The 23297-nt window shown below is 43.6% G+C and overlaps 1 protein-coding gene across 1 annotated transcript in view; it reads left to right on the forward strand.

Moving 5' to 3' along the window:
- The first annotated feature begins 235 nt into the window (after nucleotides 1-235).
- AKAP12 (A-kinase anchoring protein 12) overlaps nucleotides 236-23297 on the forward strand; it is a 106443-nt gene continuing 83381 nt past the window's right edge. The window contains exon 1 of the mRNA XM_066247879.1: nucleotides 236-544. Within this exon, the coding sequence (XP_066103976.1) occupies nucleotides 371-544 (174 nt within the window). The 5' untranslated portion in view covers nucleotides 236-370. The remainder of the gene's footprint in view (nucleotides 545-23297) is intronic.

Below are 23297 nucleotides of genomic sequence, written 5' to 3' on the forward strand. Positions count from 1 at the left end.
TTAACGGGAGGCGCCCTGGGGGCTGCTCGCCAGGAACCGGGCTCGCGACTCGCTGCGCCCCGGGTCCCAGCAGCCTGGGGGAGACGCTGCTGCAAGGCGTGTCTGGGGCGTGCTCATGTGATGAAGCGAGGGAAAAACAAGGGGGAGGAGGAGGAGGCAAAGAGGTGGCTTTTTTTTTTTTTTTTTCCTTTAAGGAGTTTGCCGCGAGCCCGTCCCCCTCATTCGCAGTCCGGGCGCGTGCGGAGCAGGAGCGGGAGGGAAGGCGCTCTCAGGACCTCGCGGGCGCACGGCTCCTCGCTCTGACCCGCGTCCCTGCGATCCGGAGAAGGCGGAACCCGGCGGCTGGGCGCGGGAGGACGGCGGAGAAGCCATGGGTGCCGGCAGCTCCACCGAGCAGCGGAGCCCGGAGCAGCCGGAGGCGGGGAGCGGGACGCCGGCCGAGCCCGAGCCCGAGCCCGAGCCCAGCGGCGGCAGCCCCGTGGCGGAGGCGGTGCCGGGAGCTCCCGGGAACCCCGCCATCGCGGCCGCGGACCCCGCCACCAAGGTACGGGACGCCGAGCCACCTGCCGCGGGGAGGCGGGGGTGGGGAGGTCCCTCCGATTTCTGCCTGGGAGAACTTCCCGGCTGGTCCAGCCCATTTGCAAACTCGGGCGCGTTTTGAGGTGTTTTTTTTTTTTTTTTTTTTTTTTTTTGCACCGGGGCGGGACCGGATCAGCAGCGAGCGCGGCGGGGGGCTCGCATCTTTGTCGCGAGTCTTCAGGGGAGGCGACTGCGCCATCCGCAATCATAAAATCCTGCCCCTGCGCGCCGCTAACCGAGCTTTTCTTTCCAGTCTTCCGGTGGTAGCGACCCACCCGAGACACCGGGTCTGCGTGGGGAGTCCGTGGAGAATTGACCCCTGGGTCGAAAATCTTGAGCTCTCGGCCCCTTTTTGCCCTAAATGCGGAAAGTCAGGACCCAAGGTGCAGCTTGGCGAAGGGGCCACCCCCGGGTTCCCGCCGCGGACGGTCCTTGTTCCTGGCTGTGCCTGGAGCGACCTGGGTTTGGTACCCAGTCGTCCTGCGGCAGCGGCTGGAGCAGACACCGCCTTCCTGATGCGGAGAAAGCCCGGGGTGTAGCCCAGTCGGAGCCAAAGAAACCCCTGGTAGACGCTGCGTTTCCAAAAGGAACGACAGGTTTCGCAAAGAAGGCAGCGTCTTCCTTCTCGCTCAGTGCACTGTCTGTGGACTCAGTTGGATAAACAAATCCTGGAGCAGTAGTTAGAAGTTCTCAAAGGATGCGGTCAGGCAGAAGCGAGCGTACTCTGTAGTCTCGTCTGTGGAGGCAGTGCCTGCTAGCAAATTTGAATTTTATAGTATTAGGTCTTCAAGGCTGAAATATATATTCTTGGCCGCTACAGCAGCCAAGTTTATACTTGTTCCCATCATTGGATTTTAGATGTTTTCCAGTATGTGCGTTCATTAGCAAAGCTTCACCTAATCTGTTTTTTTGAGATCCTTTTAAGAAGATATGGGCAACCATACCTAATGTTAAAAAAAATTCACGTGTCGAATTTGAGGATACAGATTACATGAGGACCTTTAAGAGTTAGTCACTTCAGGAGGTATAGATGTTTAGTGCATGTTTGATGCATAGGTTTAATGTTTAATGTTTTTATAAGGGGGAAAAAGGCTGGAATCTAGGTAAATTTCACAGAACTATGACTTCATTGTCTTGACCTCTTTAGCTGTCCTGGTCTAGTTTGGGCTGAGATTGCTCTTAATAACTAGATTATCTTCAGTCTTTAACTTACAACTACGTGTAAAACCCATGGATGGTCCCTACAGCTGTGGATACTAACAAGCACTAAATGCCTGGTATATCTAGGTTTTTCTATGAGGTGCCTAAGCTTTGGGCCTAAGGAGTGCATGGTCCTTTCGTGGTCTGAGCCACATTTAAGTACTTACTGTACATCATTTTTTAATGCCAACTACTGTTAAATGGTTGCACAACCAGTACTTAGAGTCCAGTAATGAAAGTTATTTTAATGTGTACTTATTAAAGCTTACAGTCAGGTTCATTTTTTTCTTTGGCTTTTACTACTCAGGTTTTTTTTATTAACAGGTCACACTGAAATATGGGACTGCTCCCTTCCCAATAAGCTCGAATTTGTTCATTTAAAACTATCTCTTCCGTTTTTAAATTCTCTTCTATTTATATTCTTCTTCTATAATTTTTTGCTTCTCCTTTCCTGGCCACCACCGTCTTGGAACAACCAAACCATGTTCTTTAAAAAAAAAAAAAAAATGACTTAAATGACATCCAGAATATCACTGAACCTTTTGGCATTCTGCCCAGTTATCAATTTGGAGGCAATCAATACACTTACATGTATCCTCGGAAAATGTGTAGTTTTTCATTTCAATTAGCACATCTTATTTCTCAGGTTTTGAGGACCTAAGTCTTTTCAAAAGATCTCTCTAATTAAGAATGACTCAGCACACGCTTTAGCCTCCCCTCTTCACCTTGTTGAGCTCCAGTTCCTGACCTCTGAGTAATTCCATCTGCCATTCCAGGCTCTCCAATCACTGTGGACCCTTCTTCCCAGCAGTTTCCCCATTTGTGGGTTTAGTTTAGTGAATTGACTAAGTGTTTTTTAGCTATTCTGCATGTTCCACAAGAGTATTGTTTATAACAGGTGCACCCCACGTGTGGCATGTTGCCTGTATGTCGTAGGCTCTCAGAAAAGGATGCTGCTGGCTCTCTGGTTTGACTGGAGACTCCCCAACTGGGGAATACCCTAGGCCACCTAATTTTTCTACAATTCACCTTTGGCCTTCTCATCCTGATCTAATCTCATATATCAGACAATAATTCAATCAAGTCAGTCTTTTTGGTTGTTGATAGATCTAGTGAATATTTTTGGCAAAAATTGAGATTTAGGAACTTTGGTTTCTATTTCTCTAGAAAGAGGGGCTAAGCAATTTCAAATTGCCTTTCATTGCAAATGAACAAATATATTAGCCACAAATATGCAAGTGGCTCAGATGAGATCACTTGAATGCACTGATTAGTTAGGAGTTACATTTTGAGATTTCTTGTTTGGGTCTGTGGATATTGGGAGAAGTTTAGACTAATGCATCATTCCCTTCCCACCAGTAGAATGCTGATCGTAAACCAAAGACTGCTGGGCGATTTCCCCCCAATCTAAACGATATCTGCATCATATGCATGTCACTTGTTCAGCAATCAGTTTACTTTCCCTTTTTCTGCTCATTTCAATTACCAGTTACAAACTGAGGAAGTGCTCACACATCAAAAGATGTTAAACTGAGTTATTTCTCCTATCAGGTGAATATTTAGATGGGCTGAGATAGAAGTCTTGTTTTTTTTCTGTGGTACTTTCAGTAAACTAGGAGGAGTCTTATCTTCCAGTCAGTTTTTTACTGTTTTAATATGTAAATTCTGAGAAAAAATGGCTTGATCAATTTTTTTCCAGATTTGATTTTCAGACCTGGCTACTTTGGCCATTGCTGGCTCAGGAATCTTAGACTGCCAAACAAAAGTGGTAAATAAAACCTCTTATTAATCCTCAATTGTTTGTCTTAAAAATTGGTCTCCCAAAGAGTGTTTTAAATCTGGTGGCAATACAGGCTGGGGTACACTGGATAGAAATGACAAATGTACTTCCACGACTCTGGCAAATCTTGATTGTGGAACCCAGCTCCAGGCTGAGTGTGGACAATCATAGCCCTTACGTTAGCCAGTTTCTGTATTTTCTGCTCGGTCAGTGGCTTCCGAGCTGGAAGTGGAGCCGTGGTCGGGGCAGCAGTGTGAGGCCAATGTCCCTGGCTGGTGGGAAGATGGCGGCTCCTGTCAGTCCTTCAAGCTGTGGTTCCCTTTGATTACTAGAGCTGAAGCGCCAGAACATAAACATGTGCTCAAGTAAAGAATCCATGGTCTGGTTAGTAGATATAAGGGATGTTTTTGCCTTTCCTGCCTTAAAAAAGACAATTGAGTTGATGAGATGCATCTCATAATTCCTCTCCCAGCCTGAGGTAGAATGCTTTCTCTCACTTGCCCTCTGCTTGCAAAATAGGAATGGAGACCTGGTTTGAATGTGATTATGTCACCATTTTTACCCTAAAGGGGCCAGAACTTAAGATGATTAGGCAAGAATTATGTTTGTTAATCCAGTGATATTTCTTCTCTGTGTGGCTACCTAGATTCTCATGGATTTCCCCCAGATTATGATTGGAACACAACCCCAAAATTGGAAATGTGTATGTGAGGATGATCACTTAGGACAGCCATAGCCTGTGAGGACTGCAGAGCCTTCCCTCGAATCTACAGTGTGTCCGTAAAGTCATGGGGCACTTTTGACCGGTCACAGGAGAGCAACAAAAGACAATAGAAATGTGAAGTCTGCACCAAAACCCTCCTGGTTTCTGGAGAATGATGTGGCAGCATGTGTGCATGCGCAGATGATGACGTAACACCGTGTATATAGCGGAGCAGCCCACGGCCATGCCAGTCGAGATGTGGACGGTACAGAGGAAAGTTCAGTGTGTTCTGTGGCTCGCTAAATTCGAATCCGTGACCAAAGTGCAATGTGAATATCGGCACATTTATAACAAAGCGCCACCACATAGGAATAACGTTACTCGGTGGGATAAGCAGTTGAAGGAAACCGGCAGTTTGGTGGAGAAACCCCGTTCTGGTAGGCCATCAGTCAGTGATGAGTCTGTAGAGGCTATACAGGATAGCTACCTAAGGAGCCCTAAAAAATCTGTGCGTGAGCCCACATCGAACTGCACTGAATAGGTATGAAACTGGGAGAGCTTTCCTTTTATTTGGTGCAGATTTCACATTTCTATCGTCTTTTGTTGCTTTCCTGTGACTGGTCAAAAGTGCACCATGACTTTACAGACACACTGTATTATAGCCTTTTAGGCAGGTAGATGTATGAGATCAGTGGAAATTTCCACTTGAAAATCTAGGAGGCACGGACCTCAAACGTGCACCCTTTTGAATTCATTTTGGGTAGACTAAGCTCCATGCCTGGATAGCTTTAAACTGGTGTTATAAGGATCATTCTAGTTTGGTATCTTACAGGATAATTAATAAAATATCTTATTTTGAAAGGCACTATGGAATTTTTTCTTCTTCAGCTTCAGTACATGTTCAGTGTTGTAGAACACCGAAGAAAGGGAAATCAAATTAAATGGTGCTTGTCCTTGGCCCCTATAAGTATAAACACTGTAGTCATTCATGAAATGAGAAATTAGAATTTATAGCACTCCAAAGTTTGAGAAAAATATAGTTAGTACTATTAACTCATGAAAAAAACCAAAAACCTAAGTATCGTTGAACCCAATTCTTAGTTTTCTTATAACCTAAAAAGAATTACAATTCAGAATAAGTTTAATTTTAAAATAATGCAATGAAAAACCATGAAAAGAAAAGCTAGGTTTGGAAGGGAGAAGCACTGTGCGTAAGTGTATTTTCAGTAAATTCTTGCAAAAGCTATAATTATAACTATTTGATTCAATCTATTTAGAATTTGAGCCATTCTTCTGCAAATTAGCACTGTATTAGAGAATGTAAGGGTAAGATTTTATACATGCAATCATCCTTTTATGTCCTACTCATTAGTATATCTAATAGAAGGACAGGTGAAGATATTAATAATCTAGTAATTTTAATCATATATGTCTTCATGTTTCTTATAAATAACTGAGTTTACTTATTTAAAGCTGACAGTAGTTCTGACATCATTTTTGAATCTTAAAAGCTTTGTAAGATGATCAAAAGCATTTGCTTCTAATAAAATGATTTTTATTTAAAGACATGACATAAGATTCATTTAATGTTTATTTTTCTAAAAATGTTAATGATTGAGAACCTTAATTCGTGAAGTGTGGAAAAAAGTGAGAGTCACCTGTTCTTTTCAACCCCTCAAGTACTCAAAGTTGACAATAATTTGAAATCAACATTGGTGATCTCTTATTCTTTCAAACACTTTGTGCAACAAGGATATAAATAAAATATGGTGCCCTGGCCGGTTGGCTCAGTGGTAGAGCGTCGGCCTGGCGTGCGGGGGGACCCGGGTTCGATTCCCGGCCAGGGCACATAGGAGAAGCGCCCATTTGCTTATCCACACCCCCCCCCTTCCTCTCTGTCTCTCTCTTCCCCTCCTGCAGCCAAGGCTCCATTGGAGCAAAGATGGCCCGGGCGCTGGGGATGGCTCCTTGGCCTCTGCCCCAGGCGCTAGAGTGGCTCTGGTTGTGGCAGAGTGACGCCCTGGAGGGGCAGAGCATCGCCCCCTGGTGGGCAGAGCGTCGCCCCTGGTGGGCGTGCCAGGTGGATCCCGGTCGGGCGCATGCGGGAGTCTGTCTGACTGTCTCTCCCTGTTTCCAGCTTCAGAAAAATACCAAAAAAAAAAAAAAATACGGTAGTCTCATCTTTAACAAATAAGATCATATTATATATATTCTACTACTTTAGGTTTTGGATATCTTTTCATATCAGGACATAAAGATCTACCCCTATTCTTATGAATAGCTGCATACATCAATTTCTTCTCTGTGGGTTGAAGTACCATAATGATTTAAACCATCCTATGTTTAAATGTTCTTAGTCTTTTGCTATATTAAGTCAACACAAACATATCCTAGTTTGTGTATGTGTAAATATCTCTATATGTCTGTAAATATATCTTTAGGGTAGATTTCTGAGGTGGAATCCTGGATCAAAGGATTTCTATCCATTTTATATCTGATAACCCTTCCAAAATCTCTTTCCAGAGAGATTCTACCACTTTGCATCCCTCCTCTGTGTAGGTCAGCTCTAGCTTTCCAATGCCTTGCCTCACTGGGTAGCAGGTTTTCCGACATTGGCCAGGCTGCACCTCAGCTGGCACCTGAATTTCCTTGGTGCGTTTAAAATTTTTTTAATTTAAGAGAGAGAGAAATGTTAATTTGTCATTCCACTTATTTATATATTCATTGGTTCATTCCTGTTTATGCATTCATTGATTGATTTGTTGTTTTTTTAATTTATTTAGAGAAAGAGGAAGGGAAAAAGAGACAGGAACATTGATCTGTTCCTGTATGTGCCCTCACCAGGGATCGAACCAGCAACCTCTGTTCTTTGTAGTGATACTCTAATCAACCGAGCTATCTGGTCAGGTACATTGGTTGATTCTTGTATGTACCCTGACCAGGGATTGAACCTGCAACATTAGCGTTTCTGTACAATGAATGCTCTAGAACCAACTAAGATATCTGGTCAGAGCCCTTGGTGCATTTTTAATTATGAGGTTGAGTGCCTTGTGATGTATATTATTGGCTACCCAGTCATGAACTGGACTGGCTTTTCAGGTCATTAAAAGCTATGGTTTGTTTTACAGTTAATTAATTTTTAAACACTACCTCCCCCCGCCTCCAAAAATTACTTAAAATAGGGGGAAAGCAACTTTAAGAGCAAAAAGGTGGCAGGTGGCTGACGGACCGCTCTTCTTTACTCCCTTTTCTTCCCAAATTAGTAAGCTGTCTTGAATTTTATTTGCTTAGACAATGACCTACTTCTTCGGCTATCAATTTAAAATTTTCCCCTCTGGGAACAATCTAAAATCTAGTTGCCAGAAATTTCTTCATACTTCTGATCCATGAAATGTTGGAAACAGGAATTGGGGGCCACAGAAATTCACTTCCCTTGGGCTCTGTCCGTTCTCATTCTCTTAACAAATGAGAGCCTGGCTCGGTTAACTGGAATAAATGTGTTTTCCCAGAAAAACGTAGGTGTTCGAAGCTCTGGAAACTTCGGGATCTTTCCCGGACGCTGTTAGGCTTTTCATATTACAAGTATTTCTTCAAGTTCAAAGGTTTTTGTCTTCCCTACAGTTTCTCCATGTTAAAAAAACAGAACAGGAGAAACCCTGTATTTTCATTCTATCTACCCTTAAGCAGTTAGAATAAAATGTCAGTTTTAAGTTTGATTAGTAAATGAGACAAGCCACAATTTTAAAAAGGAGAGGTTACTACAACTCATTGGCTGGTCTTCTGTTAGACACAGATGTTGCAAATTGCAGGAATATTGAAAGATTATATTTTCCCAGGTTCCCAAACCTGGTTATACAATCGATCACTTGGGGAGCTTTTGAAAGACTCCCCTGGGCTCATCCTAGATCAGGGGTCGGGAACCTATGGCTCATGAGCCAGATGTGGCTCTTTTGATGGCTGCATCTGGCTCGCAGACAAATCTTTAATAAAAAAATAATAATATGGCCCTGGCCAGTTGGCTCAGCGGTAGAGCGTCGGCCTGGCGTGCGGAGGACCCGGGTTCGATTCCCGGCCAGGGCACATAGGAGAAGCGCCCATTTGCTTCTCCACCCCCGCCCCCTCCTTCCTCTCTGTCTCTCTTCCCCTCCTGCAGCCGAGGCTCCATTGGAGCAGAGATGGCCTGGGTGCTGGGGATGGCTCCTTGGCCTCTGCCCCAGGTGCTAGAGTGGCTCTGGTCGCGGCAGAGCGACGCCCTGGAGAGGCAGAGCATCGCCCCCTGGTGGGCAGAGTGTTGCCCCTGGTGGGCGTGCCGGGTGGATCCCGGTCGGGCGCATGCAGGAGTCTGTCTGACTGTCTCTCCCCGTTTCCAGCTTCAGAAAAATACAAAAAAAAAAAAAATAATGTTAAAAATATAAAACATTCTCATGTATTACAATCCATTCATTTCCTACCGCTCATGTTCATGGTTGCGGGTGGCTGGAGCCAATCACAGCTGTCCTCCGGGACAACACCAAATTTTTATTGGATAATGCATAAGGTACACGGGTTGTTGTATGGCTCTCACGGAATTACATTTTAAAATATGTGGCGTTCATGGTTCTCTCAGCCAAAAAGTTTCCCAACCTCTATCCTAGATGCATTGAGTCCGAAAGCCTGGGAATTGTAGGTCTGAGATTCTGCAGCCAGAATACTCTCAGTATTCTGATTTGCCTGTTTTGGCCGCCATTGCCTTGAGAAGAGATGTAGGGTGTAGGAGCTGATGGAGGGCCAGGGCCAGGCAGTCCAGGCCGAGGTGACGGCAGCACGGGCTGTTAGAGGTTGGAGCTAGTGTGGGTGGGAAGGAGGGTTTAGACCAGGGGTCCCCAAACTACGGCCCGCGGGCCACATGCGGCCCCCGCCGCACTTCCGGAAGGGGCACCTCTTTCATTGGTGGTCAGTGAGAGAGCATAGGATGCATCCTGTGTGCTGTATGTGGTGGCGCCACAAAGCGCAGCGATGCGGGACGCAAGCGTCAGGGCTCCGGAAACACGTCATATCACTTGTTACGGCTAGCAGTGACAAATATGGAACCAGACACTGACCATCTCAGCCAAAAGCAGGCCCATAGTTCCCATTGAAATACTGGTCAGTTTGTTGATTTAAATTTACCTGTTTTTTATTTTAAATATTGTATTTGTTCTCGTTTTGTTTTTTTACTTTAAAATAAGATATGTGCAGCCTGACCAGGCGGTGGCGCAGTGGATAGAGCGTTGGACTGGGATGTGGAAGGACCCAGGTTTGAGACCCCGAGGTCGCCAGCTTGAGCGCAGGCTCATCTGGCTTGAGCAAAAAGCTCACCAGCTTGGAAAAAGGGTCGCTGGCTCCAGCAAGGGGTTACTTGGTCTGCTGAAGGCCCACAGTCAAGGCACATATGAGAAAGCAATCAATGAACAACTAAGAAGTCTCAACGCACAACAAAAAAACTGATGATTGATGCTTCTCATCTCTCCGTTCCTGTCTGTCTGTCCCTGTCTATCCGTCTCTCTGACTCTCTCTGTCTCTGTAAAAAAACAAAACAAAAACAAAAACAAAAACAAAAAAAAAGATATGTGCAGTGTGCTTAGGGATTTGTTCATAGTTTTTTTATAGTCCGGCCCTCCAACGGTCTGAGGGACAGTGAACTGGCCCCCTGTGTAAAAAGTTTGGGGACCCCTGGTTTAGACGATGTTGCAAGAGTTGTTAGGTATTAAACCTCTTTACATCTTGAGGAGACATAAAGGAAAATATTTCTTCTACATAATTTCCTTCCTTTATTCTCCTGTATTGAAAACAAGTGTGCTGTTGCCCAGTGCAGGTAGCTCAGTTGGTTAGAGCATCGTTCCGATATGCCAAGGTTGTAGGTTCGATACTTGGTCAGAGCACATACAAGAATCAACCAATGCATGCATAAGTAAATGGAACAACAAATTGATGTTTCTCTCTCTCTTGCTCTCTCTCCCTTCCTTTCTCTCTAAAGTCAAGAAATAACTTTTTTAAAAAGTGTGCTGTTGCCTGACCAGGTGGTGGCGCAGTGGATAGAGCGTCGGACTGGGATACGAAAGGACCCAGGTTCGAGACCCCGAGGTCGCCAGCTTGAGCGTGGGCTCATCTGGCTTGAGCAAAGAGCTCACCAGCTTGGACCCATGGTCGCTGGCTCCAGCAGGGGGTTACTCGGTCTGCTGAAGGCCCACGGTCAAGGCACATGTGAGAAGTCAAGGCACATGTGAGAAAGCAATCAATGAACAACTAAGAAGTCGCAACGCGCAACGAGAAACTGATGATTGATGCTTCTCATCTCTCTCCGTTCCTGTCTGTCTGTCCCTGTCTATCTCTGCCTCTGTAAAAAAAAAAAAAAAAAAAAAAAAAAAAAGTGTGCTGTTAGGAGAGGCTTTTCTAAAAAGAATGTGCTGTTCGGGGGTGAATAGGTGTTGAATCAAAAGGTTGTTACCTTTCCAGGAAGGAGCTACTTGTCAATGTCCACCATTTTTGTTTCCACCTGATGACCTCTTAAACCTTTTCCCTCGTTGACTGGTTCTACACTTCCATCGTGCTAAGTCAGTAAACAGTGGCTGAGGGCTTCCTCTGTGGCATTTGACTGCTACAAAAATCTGTGATGAAATCTTAAAACCTAAGCAAGTTCTTGCAGATGAGGGTAGGACCTGGCTCTCCCTGTTGCTATCACTCTTCAATCTTGATTCCGTAAACATTTCTTCACTAGTTTCTATGCTCCAGGAGTTGTGCTAGGGACTGCAGAGACCAAGAACTTCAGAGCTCAGCCCTAAAAAATCAGTATTCTCCCTTTCATATATTTAGCAATCCACTAGAAATTTAGTGATTTTAATGTCTAGAGGGAGAGATCTAAATTAAATTTCCATGTGGTTACCTATTGTTCCAGTACCATTGATTAAGTAGTTTCTCTAGTTAAATCTCAAGTTGCCATATATGCATAAATCTGTTTATTGATTTTGTTTTACTTTAGAATTTTTTCTGCTGTGTTTTTGTACACCAAGTTAAAAGCATTAAGGAAGTGGCTAAAAGACTTTTATATATTCTACATCTGAGGTGTTACCCTGGTCTCTCTTGGTAAGTTAATATATACGTAAGTGTATAAAAGTGGGAAAGAAACAGGTGTTATCTTACAAACTTAATTTTTCTTTTCTTTCTTTTTTTTTCTTTTTTTTTTTTTAGCAAGAGAGAGAGATGGGCAGATAAGAAGGGAGGGTGAGAAGTGAGAAACATCAACTTGTAGTTCAGGCACTTTAGTTGTTCATTGACTGCTTCTCTTGCGTGTCTCCAGCTGAGCCAGTGACCCTTCGCTCAAGCCAGTGAGCTTGGACTCAAGCCAGTGTTTTACTTTTAAATTTTTTTGTACACTAAGCTTTTGTACACTAGGTTAAAAGCATTAAGGGAGTGGCTAAAAATCTAATCAATTATAATATCAAGTCCTTGGGCTTCCAGACAGCGACCTTTGGGCTCAAGCCAGAGACCATGGGATCATGTCAATGATCCCATGCTCAAGCCAGTGACCTCAGGATTTTGAATCTGGGACCTCAGCATCCCAGGTCCATGTTCTATCCACTGCCACTACCACCTGTCAGGCCTAATTTGTTTTCTTGTTATGTAATAGCATTATGCACTAAAGATAGTCAATTATCTCCTAACCACTTTTATGAAAGGCACTGCTCTAGATACTTTGAGAGATAAAGAAATAAGACCACATAACATTACCCTTGTGAACCTCATAATCTAAGCGAGTTGTTAAGATTCCGCTAAAGGAAATAGTAACTAAGACTGAAATACACTCTGGCAAGATAGCTTAGTGGATAAAGCATTGTCCCAGCGTACCAAGGTACGGGTTCCGTCCTGGGTCAGGGCGCCTACGAGAAGCAGTCAATGAGTACACAGCTAAATGGAACAACTAAGTGGGACAGCAAGTTGATGTTTCTCTCTCTTCTCCTTTCCCCTCTGTTTTTCTTCCCCTTTCTCTCCCTCAAATCAATGGAAAATTTAAAACAAAATTGAAATAAGTTGGAGGGACAATAGAAAAATTGCCGTTAATTGATATGTCTCTACTCAGTGAATTGTCCAGATAACTGCTGTAGAAAGAACATTCCATAAAGTGTTGCAGGCAGATAAAAGGCCATTAGTTGGGAGGCCAGAGAGTACATGACATGTTATGGAGCTGAATGATTGTAAGGAAATAATGGAAAAAGGGTGATAAATAATGTTGCAGCCCGTCATTGTAAAAGCTGCGCAGGCAACAGAGAACCAGTGAAGTTTCCTGATAGAAAATGATGCAAAATGCAGAAATGCCACCTGAATGGCTGATGGACTCCTGGGAGACCATCTCACATGTGACCGAGAGGACAACTGCAGGGGGATGTGACACTGGAATGGGTGACATGGGGGCGATTGTGTTGGCAAACATTTCCACAATATAGTAGGTGTGTGTATCAGATATTCACAGCGGGCAGTGAGATTGGGGGCAATGAGAAATAATGGAGATTTCCAGCCTTGGAATAAGGAGTACCTCAGTTTCTCCAACAGCCAGACAAGAATGTCCCTCTGCTGAGGTCGGCGGTCAGCTTAGATCGTCTATTACTGTGTAATGAGTCATGCCAACAATGATTTCTCTTCAGAGGGGAGAATATTGCTTGATGGTAACATCTTAGAGCTTTAATTTGCAGCAGACTCTGTGGGTAATGACAGAGGGCATCCATGACATCAATAATGTTTCTCTAATTGTGGTCTGTGTCAGCAGAGACCTTGGGCATCGGGGGCGGTCCAGGCTTGTAGGGTGGTGGGTGTGAGAGCACAGTGGAGGGTCAAGTGTCACAGAATAAGAGATGATGATACTGAAGGAACTGTTGGTGGTGTCTACGGAGAAGGTGGAGCCAGACGTGAACAGTATTAAAGACGATAAAACAGACACCAGGGGACTGAACAGCTGTTGGGTCACTGCTTCCTCAGGCCACAGTGACCAGGTGACCCCAGCCCGTCTGCGTCCACCTAAAACTGAAAGGGCCTGATGGTTGACTTGCATTCCTTCCATTTGTAGGCGGAGGAACTAGGTAGCTTGGGGAATGTTTATCTTTATTTGTCTTTATTTATCTTTCTTCTTTGTAATTCTTTCCGTCTCCAGTGTCTGCCCTTTGGTCTGCTGTGCAGAGGACGATTTATGGTTTGTTATTTTTCTTCCAGTCAGAGCACATGATTTCTTATTGACTCGAAGCATTACAGCTCTGGGTCTGGTCTGCTGAACTCTCACTTTTTCTATATTGTCGTTCCCTAATACTGACCGTCCTTACTGAAGGCATGCTTCACTCATCCTTGATAATCTTCTTGATTCTCTAGTATGTACTGTTGTGATGTGTTGAATGAGATTGTTAACGGATTTGATGGTTTCTAACACTCTTAGTCTGAGCGATAACTTTTCACTAAATTAACAATTTAGTGAAATTGTTCATTGTACATTGCCTGTTAAGAAACATTTGTTGGAAATTAACCTTCACTTGGGTGTATATGTAAAATAGTCTTACCTATACCAATAACAAACAGAATGCTATGCAAAGTTCAATCATAGATGTGGTCAGTCTGCTTTAACTTTATAATTGGTATACACCGCTATATACATTGGAGGGGGGAAACTATAATCTACAGGAAATTGCTAAGAATTAGCTAGTCTCTCAACCACTACCTTGGCTTATCGGGCCAATGCTCTCACCAACTGAGCTACCTGGCTCTCTATGAGGAATTTTTCTTAATTATTTCAGAAATGACATGTTTAACTTGTGTATAGACATGAGTTCCTGACTCCTATAGTGTTAATGTAAATATTTAAATGGAAAGTTTTGTTCTAGTTCTGCTCTGTTTTATCTGAATTAAGTTATTGAAAAGCAGTGAAAAATGTCACCACTAAGGTTTACTAAAACCAGCCCTGATTCTTTTCTGCAATCCCGATGAAAGCTTGTGTAATAAAATTTCAACAAAAAATAGTTGACAGTAAGTAGTAGGGAGTTGGTTTTACTATCTGACTTTTTCCCTTTATGTAAAGCCTTCAGGAGTTTCAGTTCAATCTGATGGCACTTTTAGATCTGTTTTTGTTTTGTTTAGCGTATAGAAAATTTGTTTTACTTTGATTACAACGAAGATTGGTTATTCTTTTGATACGCATTAAAGATACACGACTGTCTTTTGAATGCTCAAAAGGTTTTTGTCCTGTAATGAAGATTCTGTGGCGACCAAAAAGGACCTGCAATATAATCTAGAATTGAAACAGTGACAAGAGATTTTAAGTCACTTCTGGAACTGTGCCTGATAAACAATCCTCCAGGACAGGGAGGCATGCAAAGAATGCCGAAGGATTCAGGGAAGTAGGTCATGGTTGAAACTCCTGCATTTGTCAGAGAAAGTTTCTCAAGCAGTGGCTGTGATCCGGATCCCTGCTTATTACCCAGGGTGCTTTAGTCTCAGGCACATTCGGTGACGGGAATCTCAGCCTCTAGAACAGGGTTGAAGTAACAGAGTCACTGCACCTGCCTGTACTCCCCACACTCAAAATAAAAAGGGCTTATAGATTAATGGCTAGAAAATCATGGATGCCATTGATAAGTGTTTTTCTTTTTTTTCTTTTTTCTTTTTTTGTATTTTTCTGAAGCTGGAAACGGGGAGAGACAGTCAGACAGACTCCCGCATGCGCCCAACCGGGATCCACCCGGCACGCCCACCAGGGGTGACGCTCTGCCCACCAGGGGGCGATGCTCTGCCCCTCCGGGGCGTCGCTCTGCCGTGACCAGAGCCACTCTAGCGCCTGGGGCAGAGGCCAAGGAGCCATCCCCAGCGCCCGAGCCATCTTTGCTCCAATGGAGCCTTGGCTGCGGGAGGGGAAGAGAGAGACAGAGAGGAAGGAGGGGGGGGGAGAAGCAAATGGGCGCTTCTCCTATGTACCCTGGCCGGGAATCAAACCCGGGTCCCCCGCACGCCAGGCCAACGCTCTACCGCTGAGCCAACCGGCCAGGGCCGATAAGTGTTTTTCTTTAATTGCATGCTCTTGGAATAAAAATTATTTAAAGAGTAGTAAATAGGCAAACATTGTATATTTAGGAAAGAAAAGAAAATTTGAGAGTTCCTTTTAAATGAACTGAGGGGTTTTTTTTCTTTTGCTGACATGTGTTACGCACTGCAGGTTACCCACAGTTCTCTATAACTGCCTTTGACCTTAGTGTGCACAGTCTATTGTGGATTTAAAAAAAATTTTTTTTTTTAATTTTTTTCATTGATTTGAGAGAGAAAAAGAGAAAGAAGGATCAACTCATTGTTTCACTCCATTGTGTACTCAAGAGATCACTTCTCATATATGCCCTGACTGGGGGGTCAAACCCATGACCTCTGCTGTGCTGAGTCAGTGCTTTATCCACTGAGCCACCCGTCCAAGGCTCTATTGTGGATTTAACAAACTTGTGGAAACCACATTTTGCCGTGAGTTGTAGCTAAGTGCTGAACAAGAGGCACAAATATAGCAGGTCCCAAAGGCAAGAGAGAGAGCACATACCAGTGTACTAGGGACGGTGGCATGGAACAGGATATTTGTGTCCCCCCAATTCATATGTTGTAACTAATCCTCAGTGTGATGGTATCAGGAGAGGAGGCCTTTGGGAGGTGATAGGTCATGAGCATGGTGGACCCTCATCATGGGATCAGTGCCCTCAGAGGGAAAGGCACAAAGAGCTTTTTTAAGAAAGATTTTATTTATTGATTTTAGAAAGAGAGAGAGAAGGGTGGTGGGGGGGGATGAGAAGCATCAACTCAGATAGTTGATTCTCATATGTGCCTTGGCCCAGCTAGCCCAGGGTTTTGAACTGGTGACCTCAGCACTCCAGGTGCTTGATCCACTGTGACACCACACGTCAGGCACAAAGAGCTTTTTAAAACTATTACTATATAATCATGAGAAGGCCTTCAGCAAACCAGGAAGAGAGCTCTCACCAGGAACCAGATCAGTCTTGGAAATCTTGGACTTTCAGCCTCTCTAACTGTGAGGAATAAATGTGTGAGTCACAGTAGTTGGTCGGTGTAGCCTGAGCTAAGGCAGAGGGAATGGAAATTTTGAAGACTGAGATACTTGAGAAGAAGCAAGAAATTAATATTTTAAATAATAATAAAGTGAGCCTCATGATATTGGGAGTGAAAAATAGTCTAAGAAAAGTGTATTGTTGTTTTTTAAATTGCATTCATTGGGGTGACTTTGGTTAACAAATTTATATGTTTCAGTTGCACAGTAATTCTGCAACACATCTTCTTTCTAGGGAAAGTTTTAACTGCAGGGCTTTTCAGAACCCTTAAAATGTTGGTATTAATTATACCTCTCCAAAAAGGGATATATTGTATACAGTTTACCCAAATACAATTAGGAGATGCCAGGCCAGAGAGGAGAACACAGTTAGAATTGTGCTAGCTCACATATACACTATGGAATACTACTCAGCCATAAGAAATGATGACATCGGATCATTTACAGCAAAATGGTGGGATCTTGATAACATTATACGAAGTGAAATAAGTAAATCAGAAAAACCAGGAACTGCATTATTCTATACGTAGGTGGTACATAAAAGTGAGACTAAGAGACATTGATAAGAGTGTGGTGGTTACAAGGGGAGGGGGTAGAGGGAGAAGGAAAGGGGGAGGGGGAGGGGCACAAAGAAAACTAGATAGAAGGTGACAGAGGACAATCTGACTTTGGGTGATGGGTATGCAACATAATTGAATGACAAGATAACCTGGACATGTTATCTTTGAATATATGTATCTTGATTTATTGATGTCACCCCATTAAAAAAATAAAATTATTAAAAAAAAAAGAATTGTGCTAGCTCAGAGAGGTACCTTGTGGCTGTGATGTGGAGAGTTCTGATAACAGAGTGTGACTTCTGCATTTGTTGTGATTAGCAATGACAAACTAATAATTAATTGGAATCTATATCTATTGGGATGTAAGTGGGGACTTCAAGCTTAACTTTTTTTTTCCAATCTGAGACTGAGAATAATTCTGAGATATTAAATAAGTTTGTTTTGGTGGTGGAGGGGAAGAACAAGGAGGTTGGATTTTCATTTCATTCATATAAAAATAATTGTATTTTTTTATATACCTAATTTTTCTATTAGCCATTTGTAGAAAAATTCTTACTCTTTGGTTAAAATGGAAAAAACAAAGGAATATGTCCCAGCTTCAAAATGTACATTATTTGAGAAATGCCTCGCATCACCCCGAAATGAAATATTTCATATTTTTATATCCTTCAGTCACATCTAAACTTGACTGTGCATTTGGGGTGGGGTGAGAGAGAGAAGTAGATAATTGAGGTAATAATAGCATCATTAACGTTTTGAGGACAGAGTGCACTTTAGATTAATTTCATTGTTAAATCATTCAGATAATTGCATCAGGTTAGTTTGTATTGTCAGTCTGCAGTAAGTCTAATAACTGTTTATAGACTCAATTTCTATGGTACTTAAGTACTCTCAGGGCTAAACAACCCAGTGTAAGCCACATTATGCCTTCAGACTTTCCCTCAACCGTATTTTCTGGGGCCAAAGACAATTGACTACTGTGGAGTTAAATGTTGCAAATTATTGTGTTCCTTAAGCTCTTTCCAGCTCCTGCCCTGAATACTGGAGGTATTGTAACTTTATGTGAACTTGAACGAAGACTAGGGAAGGTCAAAACAGAGCTTTCCTGAATGGAGTTGCAAATTCTCCCTCCGGCAAATAAGAGTAAAGGGAAATGTCACCCGTTTGTTGCTTTTTATGGTCATGAAGAAGGAAAAAATCCCCAAAGCCAATGATTCCTTTGCTGTGAGCTGACCAGCTGGCTTATTTCGGCTTCCGATAAGCCGTTGAGAGAGAGATTGATGTACTTTTTGCCTTGAGCCTGATCAAAGCAAGTAACTGTATTCGGGGATTGGAAGTCAACTAAATTTTTAAGGAAGTTGTTCCTTTGTAAGAAGCCCTAAAGATCAATGTAGGGCTTTTCTTTTAAGATTGCTTTAGGGCCTGACCTGTGGTGGCGCAGTGGATAAAGCGTTGACCTGGAAATGGTCGCCGGTTCGAAACCGTGGGCTTGCCTGGTCAAGGCACATATGGGAGTTGATGCTTTCAGCTCCTCCCCCTGTCTCTCTCTCCTCTCTCTCTTTGTCTGTCTCTCTCTCCTCTCTAAAATGAATAAATAAAAATAAAAAATAAAAATAAAGAATGTCTGTTTCTGAAAAACTTACTATGTTTAAAAAAAAAAAAGATTGCTTTAGGCCATATAAGCAGAAGCAACTCAATCTAGGCATAAAGTACTGATTCCGCCTTCATAATAAATATTTACTATAACTGCTTATTTTTAAAATTAGCATATGCATACATGAAGTTTAATAGGCCCACTTATTGACTCCTCTCTCCACTGTCACTTCTTGTGCTTCTCACACAGCACTGACGTGATAGAATGGGTGTGTCTGTGTTGTGGAGTGCACCTGGGTCGCAGGGCTCCGAACACCGTTGCTGCGCTGTGTTGTTTCTGTTGATTACAGGGGGGAAATCTGTAGAGCATGAACTAGTAACTGCATAAGCCTTAAAACTCGGGTGCATGTAGAAATATAAAAAAATAGAGCTCCTTCTCTCACTAACTGTCAAGTCACTAAGTGGTCTCCTGGATTTGAGAACTTATTAGGGACCAGGCCCTTTTGGGGGAACTTGTACATACTTTCTCCTGTGTTCCCAATAACTTGTCACTTCTGTGAGATGAGGAGCATCATCCCCATTTTAAAAATGAGCCAACAAAGTGAAAATTTTAACTAAGATGTCAGTGCGCTCTGCCTTTCTAGGTGTTTTAGGATGTATTACTATATCCGTTGTCAAATAAATGGCAAATGGTTCGTCTTTATTGACCAGTCAGTTATTTTCGATGCTGCTGCCCTCACTCTCTCCACCCTGTCGTGGTCTGGAGGTAGCTGGCGCCGGGTTGTAAGTTGGAGGCAGGGACTTAAATGACATCCGATACTACTCCTTTTTCTCTTTCATTCGAGTGCATCTGAATGCCGGGCCCCTACCAAGACCGTGGTCTCCCTTCCCAGTTTTCTCTGCCTCCTGCCCGGTCCATCACCCATCCTACTGCACCTGGTTGAACTCCATTCCATTGTAAACACTTTTCCTCTCTTAAGAGGATCTCCCCGCTGATTCACCTGCTGAATGAAATCAGCGTGTTGTGGTTAGGGGGTTTTGCCCTCCCCCAGGGTTTTGACCTCGTCATATTCACCAGGTTTCAGACTCACATGTGCATCTATTGGACAGGTTTATCTCCTGGACAGCACCTCTCTGTCCGCTTTGTCCACCTGCTCCTCCATCAAAGAGAACTCTGCATCCTCGCCGTCTCGCAGAAGGTGTCCCTCTCCCATTCCTGCTCTTCCTTTTCCTTCCACTCTCAGGCTATCAGGAAGTGCTGTTACTTGAAATATTGGGGAGGGGGCACTTTTTTTTTTAATTTTTTTTAATTTTTATTTTTTTCTTTCTGAAGCTGGAAACAGGGAGAGACAGTCAGACAGACTCCCGCATGCGCCCGACCGGGATCCACCCGGCACGCCCACTAGGGGCGACGCTCTGCCCACCAGGGGGCGGTGCTCTGCCCATCCTGGGCGTCGCCATGTTGCGACCAGAGCCACTCTAGCGCCTGGGGCAGAGGCCAAGGAGCCATCCTCAGCGCCCGGGCCATCTTTGCTCCAATGGAGCCTTGGCTGCGGGAGGGGAAGAGAGAGACAGAGAGGAAGGCGCGGCGGAGAGGTGGAGAAGCAAATGGGCGCTTCTCCTATGTACCCTGGCCGGGAATCGAACCTGGGTCCTCCGCACGCTAGGCCGACGCTCTAGAGGGGGCACTTTGTAAAGTATATGATTGTCTAACCCCAGGGGTCGGGAACCTTTTTGGCTGAGAGAGCCATGAACGCCACATATTTTAAAATGTAATTCCGTGAGAGCCATACTGTGTACCTTATGTATTATCCAATAAAAAATTTGGTGTTGTCCTGGAGGACAGCTGTGATTGGCTCCAGCCACCCGCAACCATGAACATGAGCAGTAGGAAATGAATGGATTTGTAATACATGATAATGTTTTATATTTTTAACATTATTATTTTTTTATTAAAGATTTGTCTGCAAGCTAGATGCAGCCATCAAAAGAGCCACATCTGGCTCGCGAGCCATAGGTTCCCGACCCCTAGTCTAACCATTGTTCTGGATAACTTGAAACTAATACAAAATAATATTGAATGTGAGCTGTACTTGAAAAACAAAGTTTAAAAACAAATTCTGTTAGTTCTAGTTCTGCTTGCTCAGATCTTTCCCTCATTCCTAAATTTTAATTAGCCTATGCAACATACCAGGACGTTAGTCTTCAGACTAGTTTTCCTGGTTCTAGCCATTCTTCTCTGCCTGTGATGGCTTTATAGATGCAGACAGTTAGGAAGTGGAGGGACCCTGGGATCGGAGAGGCCCTCGGCTTGCAGGTATAACTACCCCTCCAGACTCCTCCTTTCCGGCTGCAGTCATGCACCTGTGCGTCCCGTACCCTTCGTTCTTCAAAGTGCATCTTGAGGCCTGGAGAGAAGACAAAAGCAGTGTGTGTTAGGTGTCTTCTTTCGATCTTGTATCTATTTTGCTCCATTCAGTGAATGTGGTAAGAAAGTGAAGTGCTTTTCATTTCAAATGCTTTCCCCTGTGGCACAGTGGCCCAGCCTCAGAGAAATGTGTCCCCGACTGAGGTCACTTCCCCGCCACCCTGGTAGGCGGAGGTGCGCGCTACGGCATCTTGAGTGTATTTGTGTAAAACTTAATAGTAGTTTGGGCTCTACACTTATTCCATTATTGGGTTGATTTTTATTTGGGGAGTTCTGTCTGAAGCAGAAATAGGGCCAAACATTTGATCTATTGGCATTTTCATTTTCAATAAGCAGGTACCCAGTATGAATGAATTAAAGTTTAGAAATTTTTATTTGTTTCCCTTCTCTTTCCTCCTTTAAAAAAGCAGAAAGTCCCGGAAGCTTTTTACAGTTTCCATGGGCAGGCTCAGTGCAGGGAGGGGTCTTCCCAAGGCATCCCCGGTGGGCACTCTGTCCCAGTGGGTGCTGTGTCCCAGGCCAGGTGGAGCCCCGCCCAGCGTTCTTTTCCCGAAAGCCAGAGACAGACACCCCACAACTTCCAGTCTAAGGTTTTAATGAGTTTTCTGGGTCTTAGTTTCCTCATACTTCAGAGTATAAGCCCATTTTCGTTGTATATGAAAGAGTTTATGAGCAGAAGTTGTCGGCCTCTAGAGTTCTTCCTTTCATGGGACTCTGCCAGGGTGCTTTCTCCTCTTAAATGTCACTCGTTCCTTTTGACGCACCTGTGATTCTCAGAAAGTCTGGGTAGCTCACTGGTGGGTGGATCACCACTTACTTCCTGAACTAGCAGCTTTGGGCTTTCTCCAACTCAGACCTCTTGCAGCTGTATCCATGCTGAATTGGCCTTTGAAGTTTCGTTTAACAAATACGAAATTCCTTCTGTTGATACTTCTTCATAAGGCATAAGCTGTGCTGAGGTATCTTGTCCACGGTCTAAGCTTCCACGACATCTGCCTGCTGTTGGATCTTGAAATTGTCCATCTCTCCTTCTGGGCACCTCTATTTCTTTTTATTATTATTATTATTATTATTATTTTATTTTTTTAATGGGGTGACATCAATAAATCAGGATACATATATTCAAAGATAACATGTCCAGGTTATTTGTCGTTCAATTATGTTGCATACCCATCACCCAAAGTCAGATTGTCCTCTGTCACCTTCTATCTAGTTTTCTTTGTGCCCCTCCCCCTCCCCCTTTCCCTCTCCCTCTCCCCCCTCCCCCCATAACCACCACACTCTTATCAATGTCTATTAGTCTCACTTTTATGTTCCACCTACGTATGGAATAATGCAGTTCCTGGTTTTTTTCTGATTTACTTATTTCACTTCGTATAATGTTATCAAGATCCCACCATTTTGCTGTAAATGATCCGATGTCATCATTTCTTATGGCTGAGTAGTATTCCATAATGTATATGTGCCACATCTTCTTTATCCAGTCATCTATTGATGGGCCTTTTAGTTGTTTCCATGTCCTGGCCACTGTGAACAGTGCTGCAATGAACATGGGGCTGCATGTGTCTTTACGTATCAATGTTTCTGAGTTTTTGGGGTATATACCCAGTAGAGGGATTGCTGGGTCATAAGGTAGTTCTATTTTCAGTTTTTTGAGGAACCACCATACTTTCTTCCATAATGGTTGTACTACTTTACATTCCCACCAACAGTGGATGAGGGTTCCTTTTTCTCCACAGCCTCTCCAACATTTGCTATTACCTGTCTTGTTAATAATAGCTAATCTAACAGGTGTGAGGGGGCACCTCTATTTCATTGTCTTCTGCCCTTTCAAAATGAGGGTACCCACCTCAAATCTGTATCTTCTGTTCTCTTCCTTGTGTGCAGCGTGGGGCAGGCAGCAAGGAGACTGTTCTGTGAGGAAGGCGAGTAGAGAAGGGATTGAATGAGAGAGGGGAAGGGGTTGGCGACCTCGGCTTGGAGGGTGGCCCAGTTGTCTGGTGTGCCAAGATGACAGCTGGACAGCTGGAGCAGGGTGTAGTCCAGAGAAGAGGCTTGGATGGACTGCTGACACTTGAGGACGGGAAACAAAAACCTATTAGCTCTCAAATGTGGTGTTAAAGCAATTTGCCAGTTTTGCTTGCTAACATTATAAAAGAAGATATATATTCAATGTGAAGTCCTAGATGGTTCTTTTGCCCGTAAATTCTACATGAGATAGTATGACATACAAATACAAGGGGAAGATACATTTTTGTGAAATTTAACATGTATGTAATATTCCTGGTTAAAAAAGTGAAATTAGCTTCAGAAATCCTATTTATTTGGATGATGCCGACTGAATTTCAATCTGTAGGAAAATAGAA

This window comes from Saccopteryx bilineata, chromosome 12 (genome assembly GCF_036850765.1).
Source record: "Saccopteryx bilineata isolate mSacBil1 chromosome 12, mSacBil1_pri_phased_curated, whole genome shotgun sequence".
NCBI classification, from domain to species: Eukaryota; Metazoa; Chordata; class Mammalia; order Chiroptera; family Emballonuridae; genus Saccopteryx; species Saccopteryx bilineata.